The sequence below is a fragment of the Frieseomelitta varia genome, unplaced genomic scaffold, assembly GCF_011392965.1.
Source record: "Frieseomelitta varia isolate USP_RPSP 00005682 unplaced genomic scaffold, Fvar_1.2 scaffold_418, whole genome shotgun sequence".
Taxonomy (NCBI): domain Eukaryota; kingdom Metazoa; phylum Arthropoda; class Insecta; order Hymenoptera; family Apidae; genus Frieseomelitta; species Frieseomelitta varia.
Genome location: NW_025110166.1, coordinates 1309484 through 1335376, shown reverse-complemented (window position 1 = coordinate 1335376; position 25893 = coordinate 1309484). Strand labels below are relative to the sequence as shown.

At 37.6% G+C, this 25893-nt stretch overlaps 1 protein-coding gene across 1 annotated transcript in view; it reads right to left on the bottom strand.

The window, feature by feature from the left end:
- The window catches only part of LOC122531855, a 33790-nt gene extending 8097 nt beyond the window's left edge, over nt 1-25693 (bottom strand). The window contains exon 1 of the mRNA XM_043660120.1: nt 25442-25693. Coding sequence (XP_043516055.1) covers nt 25442-25639 — 198 coding nt within the window. The 5' untranslated portion in view covers nt 25640-25693. The remainder of the gene's footprint in view (nt 1-25441) is intronic.
- Nucleotides 25694-25893: the final 200 nt, after the last annotated feature.

The window sequence follows — 25893 nt, the reverse complement described above, 5'->3', positions numbered from 1 at the left end:
AATTTACGAGTTATGTACATTGATTCGTAAAAGTACATTAAACATTTTTTTTTTTTACGTAAAACATTCATGTTACGTGAAATATTTTAAAATTTCATTTCACATTGGAACCAAATACGATTATATTGGTCAAACTTTAAATCGATCTAAAAATGTATATAGAAATTACGAGGTATTTGTTGTGAATGCATATTTAAAAATATTCCAATATGACCACGATCGTCGAGTCCCACAACTGTGTTAACGAAATTTCAAATTGTGATTTCATACAATGCGAAAGAATGTATTCATAAAGTGTGTCCACAAGTTTGAATAATTTCGTGAACGTACACATTCTGAAGTCAGATTTGTGTCTTGATTAAAATACGTGTATAAAAATGTGTAAGGGTACCGTTTAATTAAAGAACACGCGTTCGACTACACACACACACACACAAAGAGAGAACTGAATATCAAGTATCACAATTCTTCATTAAACTAGAACACTTGCGAAGGGAACACCGAGGAAGGGAAGAATCCGGAAAATTTCGTCGATATCGGACTTAATTAAATTCAAGTAAAATCCACGTGGAGAAAGTTCACGATCAAGAAAGTTAGTCCAACGTGCAATTTTCTTAATCTTCGGAAGCTACCGCCAGAGAAGAATGAAAAATTTTCGCCGCACGTGCGTCTCCCTCTTATTTTAAAAATCGGGGCACAATCGAGCAAGTGCCATTAAACCTACGCTTTATTAAAATTACATTCGTATCGCGATGTCACATTGTTCTAATGTCTCCATCGTGATTTAGCAATGTCCAAGCAAAATTCACAGATGCGAGGTTTAAGTTTCGCTACGATGATATTTTTCAAGTGTTTGACAACTAAGGAACTTCTTTGCCACTTCTCAAGAGAACTATAGGGTTGCGACCTATGGTTCTTTAGAAAAGGTTTGCCTTCACAACGAGTAGAATACAATGCAAAGAGAAAAAAAAAATTTTGTTGAGTCTGAAATTCAAGATCAAGATCAATTTACGGTTCTTTACATGTATCTCCGTCAAATCAAAGGTGTCTGAATTTATCTATGATAGCCACGGACAAACTTTTCTTTCCATCCCGTGTACTGTTCTTTCGTTCAAGACTTACGAGTTGCTGGTTGCTGGGGAACTGGTATTTTCAATTATGAACGCGTGTTTTATTTACGAACGGATCTCTGGAAATTGGCGTTCAGTTAAATCAACGAGATTTGCGAACAGCGAACAGGGAAATTCGAAAACTTTATCCCCCGGTATTTTCGTGCCAGGGACCACGGTTTAATTTATTCTGCCTTGCGAACAAACTTAGAAGCTTAGGACAACGAAAAAGGCCGAAGGAGTTCGACCTACATTTTGATTTATCTTTCGATGAAATAAATGTCGGGACTTCGTCTTGAGGAAATTTATTATTATTCGTATTATCAGTATTCCTCGGGCGAAAGCCCGTTGTTTCTAAAGCTTTGTCATAGCGGAGAGTCCTTATTTAACGTTGTTCCACTGAAATCAAAGAAGAGGACCACGAGCAAATCCCTTCTTATAAATCGGGTCGCGAAAAATCCCACGCAATACATAAAATAGATAGTCTATACATAAAATATTTCCACGTTCGTGTGAAAATCACGATTGCTCGTTGCTCATTCTGTTCGCGCGCTCGCGTGTTCCAATTTTTATAAACTTCCCGACCGTACGAATCTTTCGACGCCTCGGAGCGTCGGAAACTCGCGAGTCAGATAGTAAACCCGAGAGAGAGAGAGAGAGAGAGAGAGAGAGAGAGAGAGAGAGAGAGCTCGACCAGCGGAGGTCAGCTTTAATTCGTGAATTATTCGTCAGTCCGTCGTCTCGACGCGGTCGTATATTCTCGCGAGTTAGAGAAAGAGAGAGAGAGAGAGAGAGAATCTTGGAAGACGATCGGAGACTCGAAGTCCTTGGCTGGACCTTGATTTGTCGACGAACAGAGGGGGAGAACGCTCTCTCGGTTCGCCAAAGATGCATGAAGCGGTTGTCGCGCGCAACAGGAGGCAAACGTCGAGAAAGAGAGAGAGAGAGAGAGGGGGGGAGAGGGCAAGAAAGGACAAGAGAGACGTGCGCGCATCGATGGAATCCGGAGAAAGGGCGGCCGAACAAAGGATTTATGCAAGAGACTGGTCGGAGTTCTTCTTCCCGAGGATCGAATATGCAAAAGTTCCACGATGGAGAACTATCGACAGGCGAATTTATCGAGCTAATAAGCGTGTAATAATGCCGTTTCTCTGGTGTCGCTCGATTTATCGGGCCGAATCGATTAGTTGGGAAGGATTGGCGAACAAAAGTCGGTTTCGGATGAAGAGAGTACATACTGGCAGTAATTTAATTTGAGTTATTAAAAAAAAAAAGAAGAAAAAAGAAAAGAAAGAAAGAAACAGATAAAATCTCTTCTTTTTCCCAAAAGAAGAAAAATGAAAAAGTAACGAGAGCAAGCGTCAAAGTGAAGACGGAGACATTATATAAATTGTATAATTTATAATATATGTTTATAATAAATTATTTATATTTATATTTATATTTATATTTATATTTATATTTATATTTATAATAAATGTATAAATGCAATAATTACAGTGGTAGATAATGAGATATAAATATAGTACTTACAGTAAAGTAAGTAGATATTATGGGTAAAAATAATGAAGATAGAAATTAGGAATAAATAGGTATAAAAGTAAAAGATAGATTGGGTAGTAAGGGCAGTAGAATAGTAGATACGTGCTAGCGGGTAAAAGGGATGACTAATAAGTAGAAAATCAATTCTTCATCCGTACACTTCCCAATACACTCCGTTTCGTATTATTAAATCATTCGCCGTGCGAAATTCAGATATTAATAACACGAAACAAGATAGATACCCAAAATTACCGTTCCAAAATTACACATAAATCTCTCTCATTTGGAGAAAATTCTATTACACTCGAAACTGAATATTCTGAATTTGGAAACTAAGAGCGAAATGATACAAAATAAGAGGGGAATGACGGTGTAATGATCAGAATGAAAATTATTCCCCGTACGTTCGCTTTTCTATTTCATACATATTCAATATCAATTTTCCAACGTGAAAACTTTTCGTTTCTTATTCAACAAATGTAACAAAATGATAATCGATGTAGCGTCGAATTGAAGATTAACAGCAACAGTCGCTCTACGCGCGAAGAAACGTTCCAGCAGATGTTCAGAACGCGAGAAGAAGTCTCGCCGAAAGAAGAGAATGTGGTTCAATCTGCTTGACGGCACGTTCGAGGCTGTGAACCTCGAGTGAGAACCGAGATATAACTCGGGATAGCACGCGTCGGACACAGGTGATCAAGGGGAATCGAGTTTTCCAACGGCAACGAGCTACAACTCCGGAGAAATTTCTGTAATTCCCGAGATGCATCGTGCTCATACGTGGCAGCTGCAATCTCGATGCAAAAGGAACGCCCACACAGCGATTCGCCCTTCGTCTCCTGTTATTAAATATGAAACTAATTAGGGCGAATTGCAATGTTCCGTAGAACGGATTTATGTTGTTTCTGAAACGTTGCTGGGACGTGGAATTCAAAGGATTCGGGATCGCTGATCCTTTGAAACTGCAACGAAACAACGCGGAGATTTTTCAAATGCAAAATTTAGGGGCTAAGAGTAATTGTTTTTCTCGTTTCAATGATTTCCTACGTTTCTAACAGTTGCGAGAAATATACAGTTTTTAGAAATAAAAATGCAAATATCTCTTTTTTCTTAAATACAATAATATTTGAATGGTATATGTTTCTTTTTTAAGTGTAAAGTATAAATATATTGATGATTGCATTGCGCGTGATGATATGTTTAAGTATTTGCAGAAATTATCTTGCGATTGCGGATTTTTATATATTTTTAAATTTCGATTAACACAACTGGCTAAATAGAACGTTTCTTAGACTAATTTTAAATATTTCTCGTAAACGCATAGAAATCCGCAGTCGGTAGATTAAATAGCTTGTTCAACGTCCCCGTATTCATATCCACTTCCAAAAATGAAAACGTACCACCGTTGATGAGTGCCATCGTGCGACGAAACGCATGAAAGAATGGATCCTAGCGAACAACGATACCGAACATCTTGACAAAAGCTCAACTGCAGCATCGCTTCGAAAAGTGAAAAAAACACGTGCATATGTAGCAATATGTAGACGCAAATGAGAGTATTTTTTGAGAGAGACCTTTTAGTGTTCCGAGGTTGCGCAGAATCAATACAGAAGCTCTCTTTCTATAACGTGATACTCGTCTAACGCGATTTGGAAAATGAAAAAAAAAAAAAAAAAAACAAAAGGAAACATAGAAAATTCGTAGTGTTTCAGAAAATCTGTGCATTGCATTTCGCCATTTACAAATTATTTTATTTCGATGAAATCGTCTCGAAAAGAAACCTCGATTAATTTACTGCCATTAATAAACCAATAAAAAAAAACCAGCAAATCTCCAAAAATTCTCCAAGAGAGCAACGAAATCTGACAGCACTCCTCTGATAAAGTACACCGAGTCGCGGTGCAATTTAGAGGTGGACATCCTTCTAAATTCGCCCTCTAAATACGCCAGTTCTTAATTCCAAAGTGAACGTTAATTATCGCGTTGCGCGCGTGCGAGAAACATCGTTAAACGAAACGTCAGAGCGTCCCACATTCGCCGGCCTCGAGGAACGCTGATAATCGTCGAATACTTTGCCGGTGAAGACAATGGCCGAAAACTGAGAACGAGCAAGAATCTCGTTCACAGCGGGGGAACAAACAACTTCTCCAAGGAAAGACAATAAGGACTTTCACTGTCCCCGCGCGGAATAATAGGAGGCCAGGCCGGCCGGTGGAAAACGGAGCGTGCAGAAGCTGTGTATTATGTATGCGCTAAAAGCGCCAGCTTCTACGTCGCGTTGTGTCGCGATGAATAAATAAGTAACCCTATCTACCTGCACGGAGAGCGAGAGAGCAAGAGAGAGAAAGAGTGAGAGGGAGCAAGCTGCTCGCGCGTCTCGCGTTTATCTTTGCGCGTGATAAGATGCCTCTACGTGGTAAATATTGATGCCTCGCGTAATTAAGCCCGCTTCTCCCGTATTCCGGTCCGCTGAAATATTCAGCCGACGGCACGCACTCCAGCACTCTGCAACTGGGACGCAAACGAAAGTTCCACCGGTACGTTAATTTCCCCACCGAATAACGTATTGGCTGCCGGCCATTCAATAGTGATTAAAACGCAGGGAATGCAATTTGAATGTAATTTATCCGGCCGTCGATTTCCCGAGATACGATGCCGAGGTTTACCAAAAAGAAAGAGGAAAAAAAAAAAGGAAGGCTCGTGTGTACACGGTGTACGACTTGTTTAACTAACTTAATACGGGTTCGGCTCTGCTCTCGGACTGACCAAACACACGCTCGTTTCACTAGCGTTAGACATCAACCGCTGATTTTTGGTAAACGCGCGGCGTGAAAAATCGACACTTTGGATCGTGTACGCCTCGCATCGTTAAACGTGAATTATTATCGAGACTTCATTGAAAATATTTTGCATTTCCGTTTGAAGGGAGGAAAAAAAAAAAAGGAGGATCATGTGTACACGGTGTACGACTTGTTTAACTAACTTAATACGGGTTCGGCTCTGCTCTCGGTCTGACCAAACACACGCTCGTTTCACTAGCGTTAGACATCAACCGCTGATTTTTGGTAAACGCGCGGCGTGAAAAATCGATACCTTGGATCGTGTACGCCTCGCATCGTTAAACGTGAATTATTATTGAGAGACTTTATTGAAAATATTTTGCATTTGTGCTAGAAGGGAGGAAAAAAGACATGGCTGCAACAATATGTGTCGTTTCGCCTCATCAATGACGAAATTGACGCGTATCATGTGGTTGAGTAACTTTGAATCAAGTCCCGTCTCTTTTAACAAAATATTGCACGTGTACAATATGCGCTCTCCCAATTATGTAATTAAGAACGTCTTTCACGCGTTGAAACGATTAACGATTCCAATGTTAATGGTACAGTAAATATTTTAATAAACTCGAGTCGTTCGTCAATTATAAAGCCAATATTTTCTGTAACAACAAGTGCTCTTAATGGTTTAAATTTTGTACATTATATTTTCAATTTCACATTATGCTCGATACCTGAAATATTCATACGTGTATTTACTTACAATTGTAAGCAACATTTGTCTATACCATTCCTTTCTTCTTATTCAATATATACTTTCAATGTTCTCAAAGAGACGAACGAATTTATCAGACAACCTAATATATAGATAGAATGGTTGCGAACCATTATTAATAATTAATTACAAAGACAGACTAGCAAAAAAATATATATATAAAAACTTGATAGATCGTTCAAGGACTGAACCATTCCTCATAATTAATTACAAAGCAAAAATTGCCTAGTATCGTGCGTATTACACTCAACAAAGAGGAAACTTTATCGAGCAGCTCGCACACAGCATCCGGCAAGAAAGTAATTACAGAGATATTGAATTAAAAAAAACTGAAGTATCGTTATTGGATGACAAAATCGAGTCAGGATTCGGGGACGGGTCGAGCTGCGTTAAGTAATGGTATAAAAATCGATACGTTTCGGCGACGTTTCTTTTTTTCCTTTTTAATCTCTTTACGAGACAACACGCGTGAACGTTCGACACCGAAGTGCCATCATCGAGTGGCAGCCCCGATCACGGTGCAAACACGCGAAACGAACGATTTCATTCACGATTGCTCCTCGCGACGGGCCAACGTGCCTTTTGTGCCTCTCTGTGATCGATGAAACGCTCGGTTGTCGGCCAATCGACCCCGGAATCCAGTTTTACAACGCGACGTAATTTCGTTTGGCGCGAGAACGCGCGAACGTCAACGATCGACTCGTTTGCGCTGATTCGCGCGACGAACGCGAGATCTTTCGACGTAACTTGTTGAGAACACTCGCCGATCGGTGTCGATCGCGTATCTTTGCGTATATCGCTTCGGGTTCGAAGAACCATCCACTGTTGCAGGAAATGAACAACTATAATTGTAATATAATATATTACAATATTTATAATATAATGTAATATTTATTATAATATTATAATGTAATAATTATTATAATATTATAATTATTATACAATATAAATGAACAACTGTAATTTTCCAAGCGGTCGAATATTTCTAGAAATTCCTAATTTTAATTTAATATATTATAATTATTAGGTAAAGTATATTATAATATATTATAATATTATAATTATTAGGTGGAATATATTANTAATATAATATAATATAATATAATATAATATAATATAATATAATATAATATAATATAATATAATATAATATAATATAATATAATATAATATAATATAATTATTATATAATATAAATGAACAACTGTAATTTTCCAAGCGGTCGAATATTTCTAGAAATTCTTAATTTTAATATAATATATTATAATATTTCAATTATTAGGTAGAGTATATTATAATATTTATAATATAATATAATATAATATAATATATTATAATATAATTATTAGGTAAATTATATTATAATATATTATAATATTATAATTATTAGGTAGAGTATATTACAATATTTATAATATTTGTAATATAATATAATATAATTATTATATAATATAAATGAACAACTGTAATTTTCCAAGCGGCCGAATATTTCTAGAAATTCCTAATTTGCCACATTGGATTGGACCATCCACGTCATAAGTGGTACGTTCCACCTTGGCTTCCTTGTATTTCCTGTCAACCAATGGTAGGGAAAAAATGAATTCTCGGACGTCTCGTTTCACGCTGCTAGCCGGCCTTTCTCTTCTCTCTCTCTCTCTTTCTCTCCCGTCTGGATGTTCGCGAAATTGCCTTCGTGCATAAACCACCGGGAGTCCCCAAGGTGTTCTCCACCCAGCCGCCCATCCACCACGTCCCATTCTCGTTTCCCTTCTATCGTTCCTTTTACCCACCGTCGTTCCCTCCACTCTGTTCTAGCCGCGTCTGTGCGCGGAGCGTGACCTTCTTTCAGTTTCCTCTCTCGCCGGCTATTCTTCCCTCGTTCTGGGACGGTTCTTCTTCCAGAGGTTCTTCTTCTCGCTACCTCCCCGCGTTATCCTCTGCCTGTTTGCACGGTTTATTCCGCTCTACGTCGCTCGTGCCTGATATCGTTACGGTTGCTTTCATTCCGGCTCGAACGTTTCACGTACTGCATTAATCTTGGTTCTCGGGGAAGAAGATGGCAGAGAAGGAAAGAGAAAGAAAGAGAGAGAGAGAAAGAGAGAGAGAGAGAGAGAGGAAAAACAATTTCACGATGTCTGAGACATTGTAGGCCCGTAACTCGGATCGATTTGTACTTGTGAATTAGAGCAGGGATGATGCGGGTAGATAGAGAAAACCGGGTAGGTCCGCGACATCCTCACTCCGAGAGATAAATTGCGAGAATATTTCTAAAAAAAAAAATTCGATGACCGTGACGAAAAAATTGGAAACTGTTGGTGGAATTGGGACCCTGACTTGCCGATAGTGTAAATTGGTTTGGAAAATAAAAGATAGAGGTGTGTGAGAATGTGTGAACAACAAAGGAAGATATGGAGGAGAAGGTGCTAGAACGCTAGAGAGAAGAAGGTGAACGACGAACGAGTGTGTGGTCACCGATGAGCTTGTAGGACGTGTCTTGAGTTTTATCTCGTTATTTTATTCGTTTAGTTGTAATCACTTGTAGATAATAAATGTATAGTTCACTATAAACACCATAACCGTGGAGCTATAAAATTAACAGAAACATGGTGCTTTTGTAGATTAGCACGCTTCAGAGAGAGAGAGAGAGAGAGAGAGAGAGAGAGAGAGGGAGAAAGGTTCTCGCGATTAGTCGTCCTATATTCAAGAAGAATATATCGATCTTCTCTCCTCTTCTCTTCTCGATTAAAGGGGAGGAAACGCTTTATAAAGCTTTGAACGCCGAGTTGAAATGGAGCAGCTCTGAGGCGATAAAAGATTAACGAGCAAACGAATTATTTTTCTTATAGATCGCATCGAGCGAAACGAGATCGTAAAGAGATCGTAAAAGAGATCCGATCCTACGATCGAATTTGCGCGTGTCCGGAACGAGGATACGCGAACGAGAATCGACGATTTGCACATTTTCCATTGCTAGAGAATCGTGAAGTGCATGAAAGATAATTGTTTTAACCCGTCTTCTATTTTCCTCAATTATTTCGTCCCCTGAGTCAAATCAACACAATGGCGAAAAAACTGACACTTACCGTGAGACAATAAATAGTTCAATTTGCAAATTCTTTTAATGACAGCAAACAGAACCAATACTACAAGAAGGAATCATGCAATAATAAACTTGGCCTTGTTTTAAAGCTTGAAACCTCTAGAAACCTTTTAAAAACACATTGCTCATTTTATTCTATAAGATTTTTTTGCATCAAGCAGCAGTACTTCTTTCTTCGAAAATGTTATAAATTGTTATAGTACGTTAAAAAAATTTCTTCACACTTGAATCTACAATAAATTTGAAGAGTGAAATCTCCTGTTTGCCATGACCCTCCAAAACTTGGCATACGATTTTCTTCTACCGTTTTATTGAACTTTGAGTATTAAGTTTAGATGACAATTCAATAAACTGGCGAAGAAAAAATGTTAAATCGTTTCTGAGACATCGTCATAAAGTGGAGGCTCTGATCTTTAAATTCGCCGTAGACTAAATCATGGAACATTGTTTTCAATGTTTTTACGCGCTATGAAAGTTTATAACAACTTCGAGAAAAGTGTCTTTACATTGTCATCTGTTACATAGTCCAATTTTTTTTTTCTAGGAAATTATAATAGTTTCAATGTTAATGTGAGTCTCATTTTGTACGAAAAATACGTCAAACTAACACAAGAGATGACAAAACTGTCCTAACAAAGTGACAGAAGGAATTGAAATTTTACGAACAATTCAAGAAACTCGACATACGACATACTTTTTAAATAAACGTTAAAGAATTCGTCCACTAAAATCGATTTTCGATTATTACACTACTCTTTTTGTTTGCAACAACCTCAACATTCTTACAATTCGTTCCATCAAAATCTTCTGCGATTCACAACTTACCAACACTTCTTTCTCGTTTTAGTGAATTAAGTGGTTTTAAAAAATTCATTAACCTCGTTTCCACATTAACCTCAATTCGCCTTATCATACGCCGACCATAAGAAGACTATTTTGCACCAAAGTCCTTAATACCGGGAACATATCTCATTTACGTGCATTTACACACATCTTGTCGAGGAGAGTGGTAAATTAAAAAGCTCGGGGTATTTATTTCTCATTCACGCTCGTCGCCAAGACGGACTCTAATATTGTATTATAAATATAATATAATAATATATAAATATAAATAATATAAAATAAAATATATAAATATAATATAATAATATATAAATATAAATAATATAAAATAAAATATACAAATGTAAATAATATAAAATAAAATATATAAATATAATATAATTATAGTATAATAATAATTATATATAATAATATAGTATAATAATATAATATAATTATAGTATAATAATAATTATATATAATAATATAGTATAATAATTATATATAATAATATAGTATAATAATATAATATAATTATAGTATAATATAAAAATTATATAATAGTATAAAATTTTACTCTTTAGTATAAAATTTTATTTTGGTATAAATAATAAAAAAAATAAAATTTACGTTTACATAAGTATAAAATATATAATTTATATAATAATATAAAATTATATAATATGTATAATTATAGTATAATATAGTATATAGTATAATTATAGTCTAATAATATAGTAAAACAATAAAATAGTAAATCTTCCCCCTGAAAGTGACTTCCTCTACAGTGTTTATTAAATAGTAGAAATCTCTACAGTGTTTATTAAATCACGCGACTCGAAGATTTCTCGCGGCGTGGAATTTATGTCCGAGGCAGGTCATCATCCCCTAATAAGCCGCCTATCGTTTCGCCGTGTCCGGTTGATTTATAACCTAGGGTAATATTGACATGGTTGCCTCGATCGACCGATGCTTAGATTCCTCCTCCGTGATACGTTCAGGTAATCCTGAACGTGATCTATAATACCGATACCTGCATACTGATGAATACTTGCTGTACACCGGGCATACACACACATACACAAGACGCATGCCGGGAGAGTCTGCGAACGTAAGTACCTACGTATGTATGTGCATCCATCGAGAAACGTGTCTGAAGAAGGTGGCTGGTCCAAGGGCCATAAATTACTCGACAGAAAGCGAAGCATGTAATTTATATCTTGCCAAGAGACGTTCAACGCATTCACTGGCAGTGGCTGACGAAATTTTCTATTTACTGCTTACTTTGGATAGGCAACATTCGCTTGCAGCGCGGATGATCATTATGTTTAAGTGTTTCGAGTTTCAAGCATTCGACTTTTCGAAGTTTCGTCTCCAGTGTACAGGGTGGAGAGAAAAGTTTTTGTCCGAGAAGCTATCGCAGATAAATTCTACATCTTCGATTTCATATAAAGAACCTGTCGTACTTGCACTGTCCTTGAAAAAGTTTGACCTTTGTGGTGAGTAGAATAAAATGCAAGAAGAAGAAAAAAATTTTGTTGACTTTGAGATCAATTTTTCGGCAGGTATTTTACATGTATTTCAATCAAAACAAAGATGTAGAACTCATCTGTTACAGCCACGGACATAAAATATTATGTTAGAGTACACTATCATACAGTATGACGAATAATCTCGCGAATGATTTATTAATTAGCATATACAGGATTTCAACGACGATTCTCGACAACTCGCTCTGACTGACTTTTGATTTTTCTACTCTGGCTTTCACTCTTTTCACTGTATTTGTCTCGCTCTGCCGTCAACGTGTATTGATCTGGCTGCAGATAACGACACATGCGTTTTCGACGCATACGTGTGTGCCTCGTCGTTACGTGTATAGTCATTAAATAAATTTGACGAACTTCATGGTGCGAATATCACTTAATTAAATTGATATTTGAAATTTCTATCTCCTGTGTTACTTGGTCAGCCATCGCTGTCGATGATAATTACAATATTGGCCAGAAATTACTTTGTGACGAGCGTAAATGTCGCCACGATTAAATTGATACTTCAAACTTCCATCCCCAATCTTTCAAATTACGCTCCGCCAATATCGATCTCGCCATTCAGTCCAATTCATCTTTCCAACTCTGAAGGAATTCATTCTCAACTGATATCCGACGACGATCATCGAAAATAATTTCATTCTTTCGAAACGAGATATAGAGAATTCCATTCTCTCTTTGAGACATATAAACCTCAATTCTGGCTAAATCCACGACTTGCCAACACTACGCACAACTCTTGAACATCCTTCAATACAACATAACATCGACAATAACATACAATAATCGAGGACCGTAAAAGGATGCTGTAATTTGCTGTTGCATACGGTAAATAATCTAGTTTCACGGCAGATCTGGGCGAAATTTATTTCGATAATTTGTAAGTAAATTTTTCAAACGATGTTCTTTAATATTTGGCAGATAATGGATTTCAATTAATGATGTGTAGCTCATTTGATTGATTAAAGGAATCTGAAATTACGCAAATAATTCGGAGAGTACGCAAATAATAGGCAAATAATTCGGAGAATAATAAATTAAAAAGCTGTTTGAGGAAATGATGTTTATTTGACAATTGAAAATTTGCCATTAAAATAACAATCGAAATAAATATTAATGAAAGCAAAACAAAATTCGAAATAATTTCGAATGAAAAGAGAAATAATCAGTGAAAATCGAAACAATTATAGTGTGCGTTATCAGGGCAGAAATTTGTCTTCGCTTTTAATAAGTCTCGTTCCTCAAACATTTGGTCTACTAATGATACAAAATTTGGGGATATATGTTAAAGTCGCAAATGAGAATAGTCTTTCTACTGATGACGAAACCAGAAGGAGAGCATTATATTTTACATTAGTATATAATCGTGGAGCACATCTAAATTTCTTCTAAATTTCGACATTAAAAAATCGAACGATATCCATTTCAACATTTGTCTGTAGATAAGCGTAGCTAGTAGTAGATAATATAAACGTTGAGGAACCAGTTACTTTCATCAAAATCAAACAAAATAACAAATAAAATCGTTTAATTAAAAATAAATTAATTTAACTCTCATATATGAAATACTTCGTAACACAATTCGTTATTTTGCAAACAGATTATTTCTGAAATATAAATTTTAAAAAGTAATTTAAAAATAATGTTACTTGAGAATATTTCAAAACGCCCAGATCCTTATGAAATAATAAACAATTTATTTCACGAAATAACAAATAAATCATTTAATTGGAAATACATTAATTTTACGTGATATACTTGATAATATAATTTCGTTGTTTTGCAAATAGATTATCTCTGAAATGTAACTTTAAAAAAGTAATTTAAAAATAATGTTACTTGAGAATATTTCAAAACGCACAGATCCTTATGAAATAATAAACAATTTATTTCATGAAATAACAAATAAATCATTTAATTGGAAATAAATCAATTGAACTTTTACGTGATATACTTGATAATATAATTTCGTTGTTTTGCAAACAGATTATCTCTGAAATGTAACTTTAAAAAAGTAACTTAAAAATAATGTTGCATTCGAACATTTCTCAAAACAGACTGTTCCGCTGTTTACTCGAGTGTCGTGCTGAACGACGAAAGTCCAATCTACGGAAGTAGGAAAGCTGGAAAGATGGAATCGTCAGCGACGATGGTGTTAACAGCACGTTTCCTTCGGAAAGTGATTCGAGAGGTTGCTAAATCACTCTTAATCGCCGGCACTCTGAGACACACTGAGACACTCTACCCTCCATTCTGCCGCGTGAATATATTCGGAGACGCAGCTGCAGGTGAATTAATTATCTGATCATACAGGGATTTATTATACTTGCGGGACGTTTAACCAGCCGATCTTGCCGGCGTCATTTGTCTCGCGAGATATCATCGTTTCACCATCTGTCTCGGCCAACCCCGCGCGCTAACCCTTGTCCATCTCTGAATCATTGGCTGATGTCGACGCGTTTGTTTCCTTACCACTCCGCGATATAATCTCTGTACACGTATTGTACATGTACATACGTACATACACGCGCGGTGACTTCGTTTGTGCGGCGAACGTTTGATAAAACGTGTCGTTCTCTCTGTCGCCTGTTGTCTCGCTGCCTTATCGCCTCCCAACGAGTGCTGAATTACTCGCGAATAAGCCACCTCCTCGTTCGCAGCTACTCGCCCCGCGTGAAATATCACGATTAATTCGGATGGTCGATCGGATCGTTCAGATCAGAAACAGGTTCAGGACGAAATTTATAGAAAAAATTATATAGAAAGAAATCTATAGAAAAAGTTACCCTCTAATAGGGGATAAGTAATGTCATTTTTCAACATCATCATTTTTTTATTTAAGAGTTGATAAAGTTTTAATCTATGATATAATCTCCATCGTTATTGACAATTTTCGCCATTTTTGTAAAATGAGGGTGATTTTGAAGATCACGTTAAAACAATTTTGAAACATTGAAATTTTACCGAGGCGACCCAAATAGTTTAATTTTAAAACACGTGTATCGCCGAAGATCAATATTTCAAATTAAATATGAAAATCAAAGTAAACTAGATTTCGATTGATCAGCGAACAAAAATGATTTATGACAAATAAATGTATCACTAACACTTTATTTCGATTTGTAAATAAATGCTTATTTTTCTAGGATAATATATCACAAACTTATCACGAGCCTCACTCGTGGTTTCTATGTTTCATCCCAATTCCTATGCAACGAATCTCGCTCGACGTTAACACGAAAAACTGCGACGATAACACCATGGAATTCCTTCGTTTTCGTCCACGTGTCCGACCATCGAGCGACCATTCTACTCGCCGCAGTATAGCATCAATCAACACCATGTTCCCGCGCTCTCAATCGCGATGAACGAACCGAGGAAATCTCGACGCGACGTGTTTGCGATCTCGCGCCGCGGATTTCCGCCGAGCTCGACGTTTCAACGAACTTGCCCCCTCGCGACTTGTCGAACGCGGATTAAAAATCCAAGCGCGTGACTGATTGTAAACATCGGCGCAGCGGCACGATCGGTGTGAAATCGAGCAACAGGGGGAGTGTGAAAACCGCGGCAACGCTTCCCGCGCTATTACCAAATATTGAAAAACAACAGAGAAACACGATCGCTAGCCTTTTTTTTATTTATTTATTTATTTTTTATTTCTCATCGAAATAAAACGAGCAACCACGGGTGAAAAATGTTTGAAGAAAATCGCGTTGGACGATTTGACGAGCTTAACGAAAGTGGACGACAATTTCATCGTTTCCGTCGAACATTCTTCGCGGTACAATAGTCGAGGTTAAGCGTCCACAGTGGCGGACACTTAAGAGAGGTGTATTCTGCACCGAAAGAAAGAGTGGGCATGAACGAACAACCATAGGCACGTACGGCGAATTCCAGTATCGTTTGCTACATTATTTCATTGCGAAGAAATTTAAAATTCTGACAATTTATTTAGACTGTTTTAAATTCAACACATGCATGCTTTCAAACTAAACGAAGCAACACATTATAATAATTACCAAATGATTGTCATTAATCTAAATTTCTTGGAAAATTTATTGGAAATTCCTGTAAATTGAGTGGAAACTTTGAACGGATGGTCTTGTCACATTTTTCATTGCTCTTTCAAGTTCAATTAATAATACACAGAGTATGATTCTACAATCGTATTAATACATTATATAAATTGGATATGTATTTGTTACTCAATATAAAATTTTGTTCGATGTGTGTCTGAAACAATCATAAAGTGCCGAAATATTGGTATCATTCATCATATGTTATATATGGCCGCACGATAAAGTAGTGCAAAATGGGAATAGTCGGACGTTTAACCGGGGAATACTGTAATTCGATTTTGAGTGAGGCGCGAGAAACGATCCGGGCATCGGTGTCAATTAATTCCCGCTTTCGAAACCCTTTGTCGCGTTCCGTGTGTGTAAACACCGGGCAGGCTAGAAGATTTTAACGACGCCTGGAATTCGGATGTGACGAATGAAAATTGATGGCTTCGTTAGTGAAAGTAACGATTCACGTCGGTGGATTCGACGACTGACGAGTGTGTGAAACGAAAAATTTACTTCTGAAAACACGCAACTCGTGGGAAGTTTACCCGATTGATTACGCGGCGCATCTTCGAACAAACGAATCGTTAACGAGACTATGAATTTCAATTTTCATGTGGTGTCCATTAATTTGGCAAAAGGATTGGAAAAAATTATTTAACATTCACTAAATGAGATATACACTGCCGGTCAGAAGTTTAAGACCACTTGTATTTATTTAGAACTTGCGCAAATATTTTTGCGTTTGAATTCACCAGGTGCAACAGGATAATGATCCTGATCATGCTTTCGATATGTGAAACATAAAGATTTTATAACATTGTTTAATAATTTAAGTAAATTAATTGAAGAAAAAGACTGCTTAAAGTAGTAGAAGTTATATTGAAAGATAATGCAGAAAAAAATAAGAAATAAATTAATTGAAAAAATGTCTAACATAGTAGAAGTTGTATTGATAAATAATGAAGAATTTTCTCACTTGTAATAAATTATAAATTATTCATAAATTGTTGTGTGCTTTTCCTTTTCTTTCGTTTTTAATTTCTCATTACACTCAATTAATTATAGTCTGTAGTCTATATCGGTATTTAGATGTTAAAAATTACATCCTTGAAAAATGAAGTCATTTTCAAGAAATGAAAGTTCCTTTCTTAACGTGCATAACGGCTTTAAAGTTTTGACAGACAGTGTACAACGCTGACGATTTTACGCGGCGGGATAATGTTATGCATAAATATCGCCTGGCGCAAGGAAGAATTTATCGAGAGCGTGTTACATTTGAATCTAAATTAGCTATTAAAAGTCAATCTACGACGATTGACACAACGCGAGTTAATAATACGCCCGGGCGGTAATTACCGCGCGACGCGGAATTTAATAATGAAACGTGATTAATTTCCAATCCGTCCCGCCGTCGATTTTTCAACGCGTCGGAGTTTCAAAACATGCAGACGAGATACCGATCGAATACCCGGCAATATTGTCTGTTTTTCAGGACTTTTTTTCAAGTCGAAAAGATGAGACAAGCACGACAGAAACGAGGCAAACATTGAAATAAACGTCAATTATCAATATTAATTGATAGCAAACGTACAAGTGGCTATCAATTTAAAATTCCATTGCACAGACTTCGCAGAATTTTAGAATACCAAGGCCAGAAGAAAATTTGACAAGTCGTTTCTTCCATTTCATAGAGAGGAGCAGTTTCGAAATTTGAAATTCAAATTGTCGATCAATTATATTACCATAAACAGGGTTAGGTATTAATCGATTAAAATCTTAAGTTTGATTAACTGATTAACGTTTAATTGATCAATCAACGATTAATAGAATCAGCGATTGATTTAATCGACGAATACAATTAATCGTCAAACGTTGGCTAAAGGAATTTAATCGTCGGAGAATGGGCGATTGATTTAATCGATAAATAAAGTCAATCGTTTAATAAATAAATTGATTAATGGAAATTAATCGGTGATTGATTTAATCGTGTTAATCGTCGATTATCAATTATTGGTTATTGCATCGAATTTAATTATAATTTCATCTAAATTGAAGATATATTCTGGAAATTATAATAAAGCGTCGATGCTTTAGGGCAGAGGTGGCTAACTGGCGGCCTTTGCCCCCACTTTCCCGAACGCTAGCGCTATCCCCTCCACTGCATCGATCACTGCACTTGCTTAGTGGGGAAGGGATAGTAGGAGTAAGAGCCAATTAGTCTCTGTATCAGGATATTTCATCGAAATGAAACGTATGTTCCTGATCGAGAGATGCAGAACGACTCATAATTTATTTCGAACGCCTTAAAAATTCGCTAAATAAACGGGCAACAATGGAAAAACTTCATTTCGTTGAATTAACATTGTTTCACTGTTCATGGACTCACTTATCGTCACTTTATACGTTATCGCAAGAACAAAAAGACACTAATTTCACTGTGAAAGGAATTTCATCAATAACGATGAACGATGAAAGTGTATATATTTAACTAACGACTGAGGTAAGAATTTATTCGTTATTTACGACCAACAGCTAACGGTCGTAGCGCGATCGTCAACTCCGATCAAAGATCACCGATAAAACGTTGATGAATTCTTTCCCCGATCGAAACTCTCCGCGGCCTTCGAGCTCCAGGTATCTTGCGAATCTCGTAACTTTGCTCGTTGCAGGTTGCTGGAAATCTGCCTTTTTCCACGGCTGTTTCCGCCGTGGCGATTATCGGGAGAATTACTAGCGGAGAGAGAAATTTCCAACTGCGTGAAACACAGACACGAAGCCAAAGCAACATCGTTACCCCGCGTCGTTTGAAAGTTCGTGCGCGGCGAAAGCGGCACGCGAACTTTCCCCCCGGGGAGAATCGTTTCATAAAGATTCAACGTGGAGAGAGAGAGAGAGCTAGATATATAGAGAGAGAGAGAAAAGAAAGAGAAACAGCTAGCAGGGAGGGAGGAAGGGGATCTGGCCGCAGTTAATGGTACGCCTTTAACTGAAAAATCTACTTCGAACCTAGACAAAGGGATTTCGACCGACCGTGTAACGAGTTTGTTACACTACGCACGTTAGTGTAATGAAGTTCCCCGACGTGCTCGTGGCGCATCGGGGAGGCGCGCGCCTCGTGTGTGTTCGTGCCACACACGCTCGCGCTGGCGGCGTCTGTTAAACTACCGTATAATGCCCAGGCATTATCAGCGAAAGAGGTACGGCGCAACGCAAGAAAACATTGGCAGCAAAACGTTGGCGCTCCACCGTGGAAATTACGTACAAAATCCCGCCGATATTTTTCGTGGCGTGGCGCGGCGTGTTTCGAAAATCGGCCGGCGCTCGAAAACAACGGTGCATGCAGCTAATTACTCTAGTAAACTGCTCTGTAGTTTAGTTTACAAGGAATTAATGGCTGGAATTTAAATGGGCGGATGATCCCCTTAGTAATAGCAGCGAGAGTGCGAACTTTTATGGAAATTTATACTTTTGCGGAGTTGTGAAGAAGCAATGCCTGCGCGTGGAGGTTTTATCTGTTTGTGTACTCCAGTTTGGAAGTAGCATGTGAGAATAAATTTAAAACGCGCATCATTGCGCATTGATCTTTCTAATAAAATATCTTTTTATAATCTTTCTGTAATAAATGATCTTTCTATAAGAAAATATTTTTTTAAAGCCATCTTGCGCACGTAAATTTATCATCTATAATTGTAAATAATTTACAATTCATAATCCTTCGAAACTACTATATTTCTGTGGAATTAAAGATACAGAAGTATTGGTAGAGATTTTTGTCCATACTCTGGTTTGAGTACGTGTAATGAATTGTATTTATTCTCACATTACTGAAATAGTTTTCTAAAGCATTCGCTATCTCAGTAACTCACAATTTATGAGAATTAGCGTCCCACAACTTAGGTTACACCTAACACTTAGCAACTTATAATTCTTCGAAACTTTATCATGCTTTTTATGAAATTCGAAAATACATAGAAGCTGAATACTTGTTTTATATATACTTTAGTTTGGATATCAATCTTATATTTATATATATTAGATTACATTATAATATTTTTCTATTATTAAGCGTAGATATTATTCTTTTCTATCGTACAGTAAAATATAATTAAATATCATTTTTAAGCGTTCACCATCTCGCGCACATCTATCGCAACTCATAATAATTTATAATTATACGAAACTTTACGAGCAATTTTCTTTGAGATCTCTGAAACTTTTAACAAGTGGTATCTACTTGCTGCAACAGAATAGTTTTTAAGATTCTCCACAGCTTGCGAGCTTAATAATGTACAATTAATAACCTTCCAGATTTATAACTTTCAGCAATTAGCCTGTGCCTCGGGAAGCCTAATGTTATTTAGATACTTCACTACCCTCGAAACTCTATAAACTATTGCAACTACAGTGTGTACCTGTGGTGCAGAATCAAGCCAGCGCTCGAAGCGATATCCACGAGAATATCTTTTCTTTATGGGAACGAAGACCAGGAGGGTTTGACAAACCGACCGTGGTTTAATATACGATCTTGACAATGAAACTCTTGGGAAATATATGTACATCCATCTGCCATAAGTCTTCGTGTCCGTGCGGATTTAAATATTCAATCTCAGAATTTTCTACAACCGGAGATCTGGAGATCGAGAATTTCACTCAGATGATTTGAGAAACTGTAATTTGTCAAATTCAGAGAGAACTCTAAAACTGTAACTTTGAGAGCTATACTAACTCTATAAATCAAAAAGGGAAAAAAGGATGTTCCAAGGGATTCGCGATTATTTGTATTCACTTTTTACGAATTTAACGAGTGTGAGAAGCTTGATATTAATTATCCATGTATCTGCAATTTGTCAAATTTAAAGAGCTATGCTAACTCTATAAATCGAAAAAAAAAAAGAAAGAATGTTCCAAAAAGTTTCCTCGATATTCAAAATTATTTGTATCCACTTTTTACGAGTTTAACCAGTTTGACAATTTTGACAATCGTTTCGTGTATCCATGAAATTTAATCTATAGTTTAATCTTATATTTGTCGAAAATAAAGGACGTCCTGAGATTTTGGAGGAGAAGAAATGAACATCGTGTCGACGACAGAGATGGCAAACGTTTGGGGATCGGAAAATCTTGCATGGTCTACGAATTTACCGCGGGAACGAGGCAAGCCATTGTTTCGATCGGTCCAGGAGGACCCTTCGACCCTCAACGTCAATGAAATCGCTAGTGATCTGTGGCGAGAGCGATTCCTATTTTTGTACCCTCGTCGGGAATCGATATCGTCGCGTAACGCGTTTCGGTGGCAGTGGATCGCGTCGAAACATCTTTATTCCGACCCATAAAGATAAATTCGAACGATTGCTGGGGAAAGTCCAGTTTGCAGAGTGGAAAATCTGTCGAAAGTTCGAGACCCTTCTCACGAAACAGTCTAGGCTCCAGTCCCTGTGACTCAGGAGTTTGTGAATGAAAAGACCTGGAAAGATTTATCTGTACTAACCCTGAGGAATTTTATTTGCAAGTTTAATTCGCCTGCTCCTCAAACTTCCCTCAAAATTCCGTCACTTTTTAGCTGAACTCACTACTTACCGTGGATGGTACGATTCTTAACACCAGAACTATTAAAGTGATCAAAACGACCACTTACAATTTACAATTTTCGTTGGAAATTTCGTAGATGCGAAACAGTGCATTTTCAGAGACTTCAAAGATTCTTTTTTTTTTTTTTTGTAAAATACATAGATAAAAGTTTGCGCAAGTTATTGTTACCATAAAGCTTTTCTATTTTTTTCACTTTAATGTCGCTGATGGATATTTTACGCTTCGGTCGTCGGTAATTCTAGTGTTAACAGGCGTTTTATAATAGAAACGTACGTACTTCACATTGCATAAAGTACTAAATTTTCGGCCTCTGAAATACAGTGGCTGCACGTACTCTTGCTTCTCGCTAAATTGCATTTCCATTGCTGCTAAATGTTTCATCCCTCCCACGGTGTCAAGTTTTTGCAATCACGAAAGAGTAAAGTATCAAAAGCTCAATGATACAGAAACTACATACACACGTTCACAAAGTAATTCGCCGGACGAAGCGAGAAACTCGTACCACAGTCGACCAAATGTTCCCGCATAATCTTGAAAGCTTTATATGTTCAATCGTCGACGATATTGGCCCGGCTCGCGCCAAGAAGGAACAAAAACAGCGAAAACACCGGGCCATTTAGCCATTTTAGCCGTGGCCCGTCGTTGTTTCAATAACAAGCGTTCGCAAAACGCTCGCCGGTCGTTATTAACGCAATTTCGCTCGTTTGATTCAGCCTTGAAAGCCTTCGTCCGCCATTATCGTCCATAACTCTTCTTTTCGCCGCGCGTCGATGCTTTTAACGCGGCAAACACGCCGGTAAACGCCATTAATTTGCCCGCGCAGCGAGCCAAATTATCGTTGAAGGCCAGGGGGCGGGACTCGCAGGAACGTGAGCTGGAACCGTGAGCCGGAAGTGGAGGCTGCATGGACGAATTGTCCCGGTCGGCTCTTAAGCCATTCGGAACAGATGTTCCGAGCGACGCGCGCGAGCACAGGGCCAAACAGCCACCGAAGGACAGCGTTTCCCGCCGAGTTTCCACCGGGACACGAGCCAAGGACGCGGAATCACGTCTCTCACGGGTACCTAGGTCCATTGAACGCGTTCCACGCCGGGCAGCGTGGCGTTTATGCGATCGATCACGCCACGCTCCCGCACTTTGTCCTCCTGTCGGTTATCCGAATGCCTCTTTCTATCCTCTATCTACCTTCCTTCCTTTTTTTTTTTTTTTTCTTCTTTTAACCCATTAAGTTAATCTTTCTTCAATGAATTGATATTATAATCACGCTGTCGGATCTTATTCTTTTTAACAGATCGAGCGAAAGCGAATTTCAAAACATCGTTTTTCACAGACGTGGTTTTTATCTAAGCTCTTTGATTCTGGGAAATTCCAAGTATCGAAATATGTACAAGTATTTGGTGTCGTGAGAAGTTGTTGCTGGGTTCTTCTTTTTAATCCATTAATTTCACGTAATTTTTTTTCAATAAATTTATATATTATAATTATGTTATTAAATTTTATTTTTTTCTTTTTCGAGTGAAAATAACGTGAAAGTTCCAAGAAGTCGTTTCACAGACGTGATTTTTATCTCTGATTTTGGGAAATTCCAAGTACCGAAATATGTACAAGTATTTATGGTGTCGTGAGAAGTTATTGCTGGGTTCTTCTTTTTAATCCATTAATTTCACGTAATGATTTTCAATAAATTTATATATTATAATTACGTTATTAAATTTTATTTATTTTTTTCCCGAGTGAAAGCAAGTTCCAAGAAGTCGTTTCACACACGTGGTTTTTATCTCTGATTTTGGGAAATTTCAAGTACCGAAATATGTACAAGTATTTGTGGTGTCGTGAGAAGTTATTGCTGGGTTCTTCTTTTTAATCCATTAATTTCACGTAATGATTTTCAATAAATTTATATATCATAATTACGTTATTAAATTTTATTTATTTTTTTCCCGAGTGAAAGCAAATTCCAAGAAGTCGTTTCACAGACGTGGTTTTTATCTAGATTCCGTGATTTCGAAAAATAGCAAGATATATGTGTTTGTGATACGTCGTGAGAATTTATTGCTGGGTTTTTAACGAGTGTTTAATTTGTTACTGTAAACATCAGGCAGTTCCGAGGGATAAATTTCGACAAGTTGATTAAATAACGTTAATTAGTTTTCATCCATTTTTCTTTTACTCGTTCAATTCAGTTTTTTTTTTTTTTCCTTTTTCTCACGGAACTAAAACGGCAGGAAGACGAACGACTCGAATTTCGTTATTGAAAATGAAAGACTGAGAATTAAAATTTACTGGCGAATTTCACGTTTCGCGTTTGTACGTACAAATTAAATCGACGTGAGCAGATAAATGAAATCCTCTCACGGAGAAAGATTTACGTTCATCAATTTTCTAGCTTAGCGAAGCTAGAAAAAAATTCGGATTCTCCTTCGAATTCCAAACAAAATCTACGAAACGATAGATTCGATTGTTTTGGGCCATTAGGCGAAATGTGTTTGAAATTCGAAAAACGTTTCGAACGATTTCGTAGGAGGGGAGGGGAATGTTTCGCGCGACAAACTTCACGGAAGAGAGGAGAAGATAACAGGTACCCGATACGTCGGCTGGAATTGATCCTCCACTCACGTGATAGTGTTTGCGAAAAATTTTATTCTCTACCGACGTCGATGCGACGATATCACCGGAATCGGTAAATGCCCAGGCCGAGAGATTGATACGACGTCAAAGGATATTGATCTCTCTCTGCGAGAACGTATTGGAATCGTGCGACGATTCGACGAACAGCCTGTTTCTTTCACGTCGTGCACTTGACGCACGGTTTCGAGAATTATTGAACATTCAGTCGACTTCCATTAGAGTATCCTTCGGCTTTGAAAGGGGAGATAAGTCCTCGTCCAACGTGGATAATTTTTATTAATTCCATCCGTGAGTGGTGGAACCGCGCGAGACGATGCCGTTGTTCAAGCTTTCGCCGCGGAATTCGATCTGTCGTCCCTTTCGTTTTCGCGATCCTCGTGAAAATTTTCTGAAAAATTCTTCTCTATCCCGGCGTAACGGAACAACGTCCGAGTCGTTTCTCTCTGAATTCTATCGATAGAGCTCTATCTTTGCGTCGGAGAACACTTGATACTCGAAATAAATTTCTTTTCCCTAGATTGAATCTTTCGATTCTTCAAAAAATCTAGTGAAACAGTTATCAGTAATTTTCCCAAAAAGCGAAAGCTTTTGATCGTAACCAAAATAAAAAGAATACAGGGTAGCAATTATTTTTTCAACTGAAGTGTCTTTGATCACGAATAATGGTTATTAGTTTCGTTGCTAATAACGATTATTGACGAGAGGAATTTATTTCGATGCTCTTTTTTCAATATAATTATCACCACGAGATTCATGTCAGCAAATATCTCTGTGATTCTTTTAAAATATTTTAACGCGACTGCGGAGAATCGTTTGGAAGCGAATTTTGTTCTTTATTGCGAACGAACTAGAGTTTTCCTCATTGGTAACTGCTATGAAATAAATCTCCCTCGTCGATGGCTATTACACAAGCCAGCGCGACAGAATTTCTGTCATCAATGAACAACGAAAAAAATATTCTGTCACTTGTAATTAACCAAAGTACAAAGTATAAGAGTGGCCAAACAATTCATACGATAACCATATAATTTATAACCAATTATAATTTATAAATCCGAGTAAGTTTAAAATTTTCCTCGCATTTTCTGAGATTCATATCCTCAACTCAAATAACGTTCCTTGTTTTTTTTCTTTTGGAAAAATTTCCAGGAAAATAATTATCATCTTTGATCATTGAGCCGAACAACTGATCTACCTAATACGACAAACTCTCAGCCACAATTCCCGCAGAAATCCAGCGAAAGCACTTTCGCTATCGCGGCGAGAGGGAACACGCGACTATCCCATCCCTCGCAACTCACAGTCGTGAGCTCGTCCAATTCCCGGCGAGGCGCGTTCCCCTGTAGACGGTAAACCTACCGGAAGCCCTTCAATTATCCCGCGCTCTTACGTGATCGCGGCGTTTCCTTAATTAGCCGCTCGCGCCGCGATAGAAAGGGAGTGTGTGATCGTCGGAGAAAAAGCAGGATGGATAAGGCTTACCGGGAGCAGAGGGCGATGAGGCTCGGTCACGTTGTGTTCCCTGTACAGGAGGCACGAGGCGGGGAACGTGATCGCTCCTGCGACCACCATGTAACCGGTCAAGACCACCAGGATACTCGCCGGCCCTTGTACCAGATGGATCACCGGCAATCGAACCAGCAAGCACCAGACGCCGCTCGACAACAACGTGCACGACATGGTGAGGAGGGACGTACCGCCGAAGAACAGGCAGAAACTCACCAACGACCTGCCCCCTTCATGAACCTGCGTATCGTGAACCGATCTCTGAATAAGCTCTCGAGGTCATCGAGATCGAAATTATCGAGATTTGGAATTGATTGATTGTTAAAATTACTGAGATATGGATTCTTTTGTTTCGAATTTTTACATTTAATTTCTTTAAAACGAAACTATTGCTTATTTTACTTACTGCTATCTACTTTCTTGGCGAA